The sequence below is a fragment of the Fundulus heteroclitus genome, chromosome 16 (genome assembly GCF_011125445.2).
Source record: "Fundulus heteroclitus isolate FHET01 chromosome 16, MU-UCD_Fhet_4.1, whole genome shotgun sequence".
In the NCBI taxonomy this organism is placed as follows: Eukaryota; Metazoa; Chordata; class Actinopteri; order Cyprinodontiformes; family Fundulidae; genus Fundulus; species Fundulus heteroclitus.
In genome coordinates this window covers 34,099,815-34,111,986 of record NC_046376.1, presented here as the reverse complement: position 1 = coordinate 34,111,986, position 12,172 = coordinate 34,099,815, and the positions used below count along the sequence as shown (strand labels likewise).

Genomic DNA, 12,172 nt, shown 5'->3' with positions numbered 1-12,172 from the left:
TTATAGATTTTAGGCACTTTAATGTTTGTAGCTTGGCTTTACACTGTAAAGCAATCAGTGGGGAATTAGTTTCAACATTTATTACAATGTTTATTGTTTTTTATGTTTTTGTCAACATAATTGGATTATGTTACATACTTAAACAGACAAACCATTGAATTATTAAACTTAAGTATAAAGAAAAACAATTCTGGAGTGTACAAAGGTAGATTATTCACACAGACATGACGTTTGGAGCCCAAACGCAGAGACACAAGCAGAAAGCTCACACAAATCTGTCTTTTACATCATTTTTATAGCCTTTTGCTTGTTTTTTATCCGTCCTCTCAGACATCCTTGAGCCTTTTAATTTCAAGACATTCAGACTGGCTACTTAAGCACCCTGAGTGGGAGTCGGACTGCTTCCTGCACATTATAAAAACACAATGGAATGCAAAAACTTTCACCATTACCAGCGTCCAAGTAACCTTGTCAAAATCCTTCCCTAATGAAACCATTTTTATTTTAGATGTTGCAGTGGTCTATTAGATGGATGAATCTTCTTTTAGTATGTATCATAGCATAATGATTTTTAATGAATCCAGTCTGGTCAGGATGTATAATATGGTGTGTGATCTTTTCAAGCCATGTAGCCAGTGTCCTACAGATGATTTTAACATCTACATTTATAAGTGATATTGAGTGGTAGCTAGATGGGCGTGCAGGATCTTTATCCAGCTTGATGAAAAAAAATTACATTAGTACAATTCATGTTTGGAGAGAGTATTGACGTTTCCGGAAGTTCTGTGACTATCCATTGGTAAATGGAGCCAGCACTGACGAGACATTTTTGTTGAAATCTGCAGGGAAGCCATCAGGTCCTGGGACCATGAGGTATACTTTTAACTGCTTAATGGTGTTCACTTGCTGCTGAAGGAAACTCCAGAACATTTTTTGTTCCTCGTTTACTTTAGGACGATTAACTTCATAAAAGGGATCAATATTATGCGTGTATTTTTAAAATCTCTGAATTTTTTTGAATTGTATTTTTACGGTCATTAGCTGGTAAAGCATTACTGCCAGTAATTGTTGAATCCTGCTACCTTTATATGGACAGAAGTAATCGGAATAAAGGGCCAATTGGAATAAAACTTTGTGTCATGTGAACAAGACAATTGGATTATTGTGATTATAATGAGATTAAGCTCAATCAGAATGAAGTTTTATTTCGAATGAGAGGGGTCGTCTATACCGATTGATAGTCCAGTCAACATGGATATAAACGCTTGTCAGGATCAAGTCATTCCGAATGTGGCAAACTGACCTGAGTGCGCATGTGCGCCCAATAAAACGTTACGTATTTCCGGGTTGTTGAGTGGCGGAAATAGGTTGGGAGGCACAACTATCGGGGCTCCTGATATGACCTTTCCATTCGAAACAATAAAAGAGCTCAAAATTGTTATTTATTCAGTAACGTTTCAACCGTAATTAGAACCTGGTGCAAGTCCAGCCTGGAGGCTCAGACAATAAACGAACTGGTACACTACTGCTTTGTTTACAATTTTTTGATGTTCAGCAAAGACTGAAGTTCTTCTTCTGTGTTCCAGTGTGTCGCTCCCTTATGAATTATCTCCACCTAATAATAATAGCTGCGCCGATATAGACGCTCATTTCTCCCAGTTATTTGTTTTTATTTTCTTGGTTGCTTTCTCTTCCCTTTCGCTGGGCAAAGAGTATGGCTGGTTCTCCATTTCAACAGAAAACAGCAAATAGGATGATCTACTGTCATCTTTGCTTGTTTTCCACTCCTCCTCCACTGAGAGCACGTCTTCATATAGAAGACAGATACTACTAATTCTAAGTTCAATCTGATCATGAAATTTTGTACATGTAAACATTGCTGCGTTTTCCTTTTCGTTGTTTTCTTTATTGATTTGAAAGAAGTTTGCTAGATTTATTACTATGATCAAACTTCTCATTTCTTGCCTCTAGTATTTTATTAAGCTGTGATTTTTGTTTTCCTATTTTATCAAACAGATTATCTTCTTGGGATATAGCATAGGTTGTTTCTAATTCTTTTATTTTATCATCTAGTTCCACTTAGGTTGCTTTTTCTTTTTTTTTTTTAAATGCCTCCCAAAGGACACAAGAAGAGATATAAACTTGATCATTTATTTTCTAAAATCAGTCCACTCCTTCTCAAAGAACTTGGTAAAATCTTTATCTTTAAGTAATGAAACCTCCAAAGTTTTACAGGTGGTGTTAATGTTTTTGTTCAATCTCCATCAGCTACTGAGGCATGGTCGCTTAAGGAAACAGGAGGAATTTGTACCTCACATACCTCCTTCACAGCAGCGTTTCTCATTAGAAAGAAGTCTATATGTTAGTAAGAGTAAGGACAAGTGAGAAAAACGTCCATATACTTTAATGTATTAACTGACTGCAATTTACCAAGAGCAGATGATCTGCCAAGCCTGTCTAGCTCTGTGTTTAGAGCGAGGTTAAAATCTCCTCCCACCATAAGTGCTGTACCAGTCTGAGTCAAAAGAACAGAAAAGAGGCTGTGATAAAAATAGGAATCATCTACATTAGCATTACACTATCTTTGTTGTTTGTTTAAAATTACATATCTCCGTTTGTTTGTCAAACAATTCCCTTACCACCCCTCTATAAGGGTGTGGACCTGAATAGAGGGATGCCTGGGTTTGATAACTGTCAAATGACAAACTTCACCTTCACCATCACAAGTACCCCTTTAGAACAGAGTACATCACCTAAAATGATTTCTTAAGTGTTCCCCTCTTTCCATTTAGGAGGGCAAAAAGAAATAATAATAAAAAATCCCTTACCCTAGACTAGCGGTTCCCAAACTTCTTTAGCCGTGCACCCCCTTCCGTGTCCCAACCGGGTTTGACGCACCCCCAATCTTCAAAAAATAAATAAATAAAAATTGCTGTTGCCGTTACAACTCAACCATCATAACAAAGGTTATGGAGATACAATTGGAACATAATTTGAATGAAATTGCAATGAAGTTACACACAACATCCACAACAGGATCCTGAAGGCTTGCAGGTGCATCGGTGGCTCAGCATGGAGCCAGAGAAAGAAAGAGACTCTCAGATGGTTCACACCTCCACAATCTGAAACGTCTCTGAAGCAGAGATCATCCAGGTGGATTCAGGAACTAAACTCTACCTGTGTGTGTTCTCACTTTGTTTATTTAATGTATCAGCTTCTAAATCTGAGTCTGACTCACAATTTACGCCGCAAAATACAAACACAAAGACGTTTAATTTGATTTGTGTCCGATGACGAGCGAGAGAGAACACTTTGGTAGAGCGGTACAGAGTAACAAACCCTAACCCTAACAGAACCTTCATAAAGATGTTATTAATCAGAGAAATAAAAAGTTGTTTCCTTATTACATCCAGCAGGTAAACACGCCCACAGCAACACACCTCAGCTCCCCGCAGCCCCACCGCCGGTTGCTGATTTCCCTGTTCCGGTCTGAATACGTGCAAAAAGTGCATCTTTAAAATGAACTGCACCTGTCTGAATCACAATGAAAATCATTACAGCACTGTGTGTGAGCATAGTCAAGAAATCGTGTCTACCACCAGTTTTTCCACCAGCAGCAGCGGTGGCGGCAGCAGATATGTGCATCAGTGGTTGTAGCGGTTCAGAGTCACTGCACCATGGGCAGCGCTGTTTGTAGGTGCTGCGCGATCGATAGAAAGACCAAGTCCCTCAAAAACTTTTGGCCCCAATTATATTTTTCCTCTGCTGACGTAAAGTCAGGAGAGAGAAAGAGACATTTTCTGATTCTCGCTCGTGTTCTTCTCCCGGATCCGTTGCAGTTGTCTCCTCTGTTGCCTCCAATTCTCTCTCTCTTGGTTCCTCTCTTTCTTCATCCCTAACTTTGACCTTAGATGTCTCACCTGCCTGACAGTTTCCCTGGTTTCAGCCAATTGAGCATATTTACCAGAATCAATGAAGTAGAGGCCACAAGGTGCGCATATACAGCACAATGCGTATACTTCATCTTAAAATGAAGCGTAGAAGAAGATTTCTTCTAAATAAATATTTTTTTGCGTGACTACTGTAACGTTCCATTATGACACCCAAGCACCAGACCGAGGTTTTGCTGCTAACACTTTAATTTAGGACGAACAGAACGGGACAGCTTTCACCCCGCCAGTCCCCGAACCACCACTCCTCCCCCCGGAAGCCACACATTTCGTCCGATATAACCCCAAAACAATCTGACTTAAAGAAACAGTAAGTGTGCAACAGCACTTAGCAATAAAGTCTAATACAGATCATTACAATACATTTTATTTATTGATTAAATTCACAGTTCTTGATTTTAATCCTTACAAAGGAAATGTTTATTTATACGTATTTATGGTGTGGGGAAAAAAACACTGTCAGACCGCCATTACAGTTTTCATCTCGCGCACCCCCTAGTGGCACCACACTTTGTCATTATTAAAAAGTTGTTGAGCAATGGGAGCCAACAATATTAAGACCACATAATAGCAAGAAGAAGGAAGGTAAGTAAAAGCAGAACAGCGAATGATCTTTTGTGGCGCTAACTGCTACTACTATGTGTGTATGTGTTGTGAGAGCAAGGAGAGTGATGTGAAAGACAGATAAAACGCGACACGACCGTTCAGACAGTGGACGCTTTGAAAAAAATCCGATAAGTATCCGAATTAGTACCACATATGGAAGTGGCACAAATTGGATTTTTTGGGGGTGAAAAGATCGGAATTGGGTCGTTCAGACTGCCGTGAAAAAGACAGATATGGGTCACATGTGGGCAAAAAGATTGGATTTGGGTCGCATTTCCCTGCAGTGTCAACGTAGCCTCCATTCTGACTCCGTTCTTTCTTCCACAGCTCATCTTATCTGCAATTTTTTCATCAGTTTTTGATTGATACTTTCTTTATGCTCTAATTAATTACTTTTATGTACCGGAAAGTTCTTCTACTAGTTGGTTGGATTGCAACCATTTGTGTTACATAGCACCAACTACTTTACAGGTGTTACTTGGTATTGTGGCTTTGGGGACCAATCAGATTTCGGGGGGGGGGCATTGACCCCCTTTAGCTCCACCCCTGCCTCTGGGCCTGGTGCAGAACTTCTACCAGGTCCAATGAGACAAGCTTCTGGTTGATAGGGTCCAAAATATTTGTGTAACTCTTTTCTGGTGAGGTGGTGGTTCTGGTGGAGCCAGATTATAGATAAGATACATAGATTTTTTTTATCCTGAGGAAAATTAAAATATCCAGTAGCAAACAAAACATACATACATTAAAACTATATCAAGAATAACATTAAAAAATGAAACAAAAATACGTGGTGGTAACACAGTAGCTACTGTAAACAGTGCTTGTTGATGCAAATTTAGTTTTTAATTTTGGATTTTGATCTCTACTCCTACTTATTTCAACTAATTTCAAAACATTATTGAAAAGTTATTTTTGGAAATAAACAAAATCACACAGACAAAAAATGTATTATTTCTCTTTTCTGGAATGGGGCACCACAAAGCATTTGCCCTTAAGGCACTTAAATGGCTAGCACCACCTCTGCCCACACTTGATGTGTATTTTTAATGGCGGAGAGTGATGGGGACATTGTGTTATGAAGGAAGAGAGAAAAAACGTCAAGAAAGCAAGGATTAATGGTAACCAATATCATATTCTTAATATTCAGACAAAGCGTTACATGAATGTGTAACTACAACCTTCACCTACTCTATTCTACGTATTAGTTTTGTACTTTATAATCCTGATTTCCTCCCTTTACCCCTCCGTTCCTAATATTCCTTTTAGGCTACGTTCTGCAGGTATTGATGCTCAATTCCGATTTTTTTGCTGGAATCGGATTTTTCCGATTCCAGCAAATTCCAGCAAGCTCAGATTTGAGTTGGCTGTCCGTATTACTATGAAATGTGACCGCCATCATACTGCTGTCTGAACACCCGCATGCACAGATAACAAAAAGAGATGTCACAGAGCAGTTTGCGGAAGTAATGGCAAATGTGATTGTTTCTAGAAGAGTTCAATAAAGTTTTTTTTTTTTAAAAACCATTGGGGAAAAAAAAGGATTATCATATTCTTAATATTCAGACAAAGCATCACAGTTACATGTTTTGCAGAACTTGTGCATCCCTAGTTTTCATAAACTCAAAATTTAAACAATTATCATTTTTACATGTTTAATTGATCTAAACCTTACAGGGAACTGCCAGAGGAATCCGCCAGAATCCGTGTCCTGTATTGTTGGAATTAGACTTTGACTGCTAAGTCAGACAGGAAGCTGGTTACATTTTTGCTGCAATCTAATGGGATTAAGTTGTTTTTTGAGCACACTGCCCTCACTGAGGTCACCATATCATAAAGTGTCCTGAATCAGTCACATAAACAGGCTTCCCCAACAGCCGGCTGCATTCTCATTTGCGTTTACACACAATTTGACTATGTGCAAAATAAAGTTGTGCAGGAAACAGCTGCCTGCTGCAAGCCGCTTGGGAATTCTTTTTAATGGGATGTGGCAGGTATCACCTTATATTTTGTGCTGGCATTGATCTCTTTGAAACCCAAGTCTATTATTGCAGCTGTTAGGTTGCATAATCATTAGAGATGCCCTGATCAGATTTTTATTTTTTATTCCCAATTTGTAAAGGTCTGAGAGTTTATCAGTTTCAAACGATTTGAATTTCCTTTTAGGAGATCTAAGTAATGTTCAAATAATTTCTTTCCAGCCTTCTTTGTAGCCATTATGTTTCATTAATTATGTATAATTGGAAGCAGAGGCAACACCGCACCATGTTAGAGTAAACCTGCTGTACTCTCACCAGTACACACAGAATCGCTCCTGCTTTAAGGGGTTTACTGTGAAGGTTCATAAAGTTGTAGGTATGTAAGGTTTGTTACCTGTAGAGGCAGTCGGTGCATGGTTAGGTGTGGTTTACTGCATCTCAGATAATGCATCTGCTGAGGCAAACCCCGCTCAGATCAGTCTGTAAATGATGCTTTCTTTCTGGTGACAAGATTTAAATATTGTCCTAAGTAACAAATTCAGTCTGTGAATCTGTAGAATATGATGGGATCTTCTCTTGTTGATTCACCAGCAGGGGGTAAATAAGATTATACTGTCAGATCACGCTCACGGGTAAAACTCTCCTTTTAGGAGGGGAAACCTCTCCTGGTTAGCATTGCTTTCACCTGATTCTTAAGGAACACACCTACATCTCTGCATTTGCTGCATAGAGGCTGAAGTCTTCACTCGTGCTGTCTTGTTTTTTTTCTGCCCTTTTCATCCATGTCTATCCAGGGAAAACATGTTAGGCACACCAGTTGGACTGAGAATAAAAAGCGGTCACATTCAACGGATTCTTTTTCACATTCGGTAAATGTTGGATAAAAAGAGCCTTATAAATGGATGACAGTCGGGGAGATTTGGGAAGTCTGTAATCAAGGAGCACTAGAAAGCCTGAGTTCTGTAAGTTTCACGATGAAATGCTCGGCACAGGAGCGAGTTTCCTTCGCCGTGGACAGTACTGTATAATTTTGCACGTTATGTGTTCGCATAACGAGGCCTGCTTATCATGGACAGAAACGGCACTGACTCAGAAACTAAATATCACCGGATGACTCCGTCGTCTGATCGTTAGATCGTCTTTGAGAAGTGCGGTGGAGAGCAGCGACAGAACTGAACGCAACCCGCCTCCTTTCTCACCCCCCCCCCCCCCCATCACCCACCACCACCCCCACCTCTACACCCCAGAGCTGTATGTACTCCTCTCCCAGTCTCTCTGCTCCTGTCTATTTTTATCTGGGGCTCCTCCTCCACTACAGCAGACTATTTTCAGCCCCAATCCCTCCATCAAGCACCATCTCCTTGGCTCTTCTCTTCTCTTCTCTTCTCTTCTCTTCTCTTCTCTTCTCTTCTCTTCTCTTCTCTTCTCTTCTCTTCTCTTCTCTTCTCTTCTCTTCTCTTCTCTTCTCTTCTCTTCTCTTCTCTCCTCTCCTCTCCTCTCTTCTCCTCTCCTTACAGCACAGGCATCAGTAAAAGATGGTGAGAGGCGGGAAGAACGTTGAGGAAGCTGAAAAGCATCCTTGTTTTCCTCCTCGTCCTGTTGAGCTGTTGACTTTTCTCTCCGTCCGTCTAACTTCCTTCCCACCCAATGATCCACTTTCACCCGCCTCTCTCTCTCTCTCTCTCTCTCTCAGCCTTCTCCCTCCCTCCATCTCTCTATCTCTCACCGTTCATTCAGCAGCTCAGAGAGCGTCACAGACACACACCCGCACACACACCAGCGACTCCCGGGCTGTAAACGTTAGCCGTCTGATGGGGTCAGATCGGCTCCTCTTGCTGGCTTTTTAGGAGCGGGATCAAGACTTCTCCTCTGCAGCCAAGCTGTCCTGTCCTCCTTTCATTCTCTTTCGCTTCTCTTTGCCTTTCTCTCAGAGCTTCGTTCTAATTTTGGAAACATGGAACCTCGGGGAGTGCTCTCCCTAAGCTATTTACATCCTTGCTGCTCTTCCTCCCCTTTATACTCCTCCTCCTCTTCTCTCCCCGTCGTCAGCCAGGAGGCGAACAGTGAGAAGACCCTTTGATGTTGCGGAGCAGGGGGAACTCGGCTTCTCCTTCGTCTGGGATTTTTTTTTTTTTTTTTTTTGTCGTTCGGCTCACAGAATCACTCGGCAGGACGGGAATTACTCGGTACCAGCTGGCTTCAGTCTGTTGGTATTTTTGCCCCCGAATGGCCGCTGCAACAGAAGAAGCAAACTTTCCTCTCCCTCAGCTGAAACCTTGACAGGTACCTCTCACAGCGCACCCGCCGTCGTCGCGGTTTTCAGGAGCCAGCCGAGGATTTAGGGAGATCTGTGCAGGCTTGGTGTTTTCTCATTTACTTTGACTCAAATCCCTCAATCCCATTGGAGAGAATACTTCCTGGAACTCACACCTACTATGACGGAGGAGAGGATTTTGCTCAAGGTGATAGTGGCCGGTCAACACAACTTGTCCTGAGTGACCACAGGAGACCCAAGGAGATCTGCAATCCCAGTTTAGGCTGGATCATACAATAAAACTCTCATTTTTGACTTTTTTCTGAGTATTTTGTCACACTTGCCAGGACAGTTGAGCCATAATTCAGTATTTTTTTTATTTTTTTTGCCACAATCCATGGCAGATGTAGTCCTTCCTAAGCTATGCTGGTACCTCTGAGGAAGAGCTGACTCCCCCCACCCACCCACCCACCCCCCCATCACAAACTTATGCAGCAGCGTTTGTCCTGGCATGCTGTTACATCCCACCGTGTCAGGATTGTGCACCATGCTGCAGACCATCTACGAGACTGAGTCCTGCTTTTCCTCCGCCAGCACAGACAGCCACCACCAGCCTCTGGAGCTCCTGACCGGCAACAGGGGCTGTGGTGCTGACATGACCGCTGCGGGTGAGTCATCTCTGGGAAAGCATAGGTGGGGCTGGAGTGGGACGCATGGGGTTTTGATGGAGTGAATGAAGAATTTTGCCTTTTAATGAGCGGGGTTAGGAAGTGCCTGGGATGTTCTGTTGCTGGCATAGGACATGAGGATGGAGCAGGTTGGTAGTGCTCTTAAAGGAACGGGAGATGTGAAGTGGTGCAGTGTTGAGAGGAGAGCCATGAGGCTAAGATGCTTGTGTGGAGGAGAGTGGAGAGAGGAGATGCTTGTGACCGTAGTTTGGGCGGTTTATCAGCGTGAGCAGCACGCACAGTTTGCCGGGCTGTGAGGTACCCGGAGCCGTGCAAAGGGCACAAGTCATGTTAGAAAATCAGTAGTATGACGTGAATTTGGTTTTCTTCTGAAACCCCCAAAATAAAATCCAATGCAACCAGTTCAGGAGTCAACTAATGTTTAAATTTAAACAGTATCCGCGAAGGAACAAAAAAACGCTGCATATAACCCAGAGCGCCTCATTCTCCACGCACAACACGGTGGATTCTTCGGCCGGAGTAGGGAAGCTGGTCAGAGATGACGGGAAGCTGGATGGAGCTAAGGAGAGGGCGATCCTGGAAGAAAATGCAATGCAAAAGACACACGTGCCCTCATCAAGTCCAGACCTAAATCCAGACAGAGAATCTTTGACCGGACCTGAGATTACGGTGACTTTATTTACTGCCTTCTGAACGTAATCGGCTGCATTGGGTTATATTTGCAGCATCACAGCTGCTTGTGTCCAGCCCAGCAGAGAAAGCATCTGTGTTTGTGTGGCCGCAGTCAGAGACGTGGAGCTGAAGCCGCGTTCTCCTATAAAGTTTGGTCTGGCCTTCATTAAATACAGTGCAGGGAAGATGTTTGAAATGCACTGAATGTTTCTGTTAGTCTGTGCAGAATATTAATGAGGAAAGGATACACTTCTTCCCACTCTTATTTGGCTTTATAACTAAATGAACGAGGTTGGGGTTCTGTTGTTTTGTTTGTCCTTTCCTGTCTGTTTACAGGTTTGGATTGATTTGAATTAAAGCATACTGGTGACCTTTCCAGTGTGTTCCTCACCTCTCACATAGTGGAAGATAAAGATTTGTTCATACTTTGCTAAAAACATTCATTCTTGTGCAGTCCTTTCATCAGACAGCGCAAACGCAAGCGTAATCTGAAGACTCCTAATAAGTCTTGTGATTCTTCTTAAAGGTTAGATGATTTCTATAGTCTTTGTGTTATATGTCATCTATCAGCAGAACAGTGGTTCCACTCTGTGGTTCTTCAGCCTTTAGGGGCATGAGGACGACCAGCAGACACGCAGCTTGTAAATGACGCTCACCATTCTGAAGACCGGATAAAAACTGCAACAAAATGAGTCATGCGAGCGAAAAAAAATAAATAAATAACACAAATGCTTGGTTTTAATGGTACGGCATACATAAGTCACAGATTAAATGTAAAATGTTTGTTTTTTCTCGTTGTAAAAAGAAGATATCTCGAGATGGACTGATCGGACATTTCATGCCTGGTTTCTAAACTCTTATTTTGTAAAGCTCTGACATGGGGAAACCAGTTTTAGCAGATTCAGGTTTCCTTTTAAGAATCCAAATGAACAACATTCAAAATATTTTCTCTACTCTAAATAAAAAAAAAAAAAAAAATTCCTGTCTGTGTTTAGTAAAACAGATTTTCACCAGGTCAGAGAACCGTCTTTCTGTGCATCACTGGAAATTTACCAAGAGTAACCTCCAGGTTATCGTTCAGATATATTACCTAGAGCGTGAAACAGTTACCTAGAAGCAGTTATATATGACATTCATGATATTAGCACTTAGTTTTGCTTAAAAGTACCATTTCACAAAATGATGTGAAATGCTTTGACAATGGAGCTGTCCTCCTCAGCAGGAACCTGCACTGAGCCCAGTGATTCAAGAGAATATATCCTGAACACTCAATGACTTGAATGATCAATGACTTTAGTCATTGTTGTTGTACAGGTCACAGGTCACGCTTAGATTTCAGTTTATAAGCCACACCCACTATAGCTAATTATTTCCATCTTAACAACATACCCTCTCTGTATTTCCCCAAATAGATGCACAGAGTGATCTTTAGCAATCTTTGCAAGATAGAGTGCTTCACCTTTTAGTGCCTAAGGATGATGTTTCTGGTTTAGGATATAAATATCATCCAGGTATCTGTTGTCATTGGTGAAGTATTCCCAGTTAACCCATTTTGCCAGCTAGCAATGAAACTGTTCACAGAAAGTAAACTCTAATTGAAGTTTCTGTTCCAGATTCTGCTGCATTTTCAGTTTCATAGTAGGAAGATAAAACTGTTAACAAACAGCTTTCCAACTGGCTTCCACGTTGGGCTGCAGCTAACAAATATTTAAAAAACATCAAGTATTCCATCAGTTGCTGTGATGATTAATTGATTAATCGGATAAAAGTTTGTCCCATTCTGCAGATATTTCATTGAACTACATAAACGTATTTTATGAGTAACAGAAGTACATGAAAGAGAAAATGCAAGTAAACAAAAATAATCAATTCAAAATCAACATTTTATTGCTAAAAGGGGTCTAGTCACATACTATGAGTGTAAGAAAACATATATTCATCTTCAAATAAAACAATATATGCCAAGCGTTCGTCCTTATAGTGTTTAGTTAGTGAAAAATGTTTTGCACCAGGCGAGATCAGCAG

General features: G+C 41.3%; 1 protein-coding gene across 4 annotated transcripts in view; it reads left to right on the top strand.

The window, feature by feature from the left end:
• Positions 1-12,172, top strand: part of hdac5 (histone deacetylase 5) — an 89,696-nt gene that overhangs the window by 35,743 nt on the left and 41,781 nt on the right. Inside the window, exon 1 of one of the 4 annotated variants that reach the window (XM_021315772.2) lies at positions 8,049-9,454. The exons of 2 other annotated variants lie outside the window; for them this stretch is intronic. In XM_021315772.2, coding sequence (XP_021171447.2) covers positions 9,298-9,454 — 157 coding nt within the window. In that variant the 5' untranslated portion in view covers positions 8,049-9,297. Of the gene's footprint in view, positions 1-8,048; positions 9,455-12,172 lie in introns of those variants that run through there. One more of the 4 variants, XM_021315769.2, reaches the window with a different exon arrangement.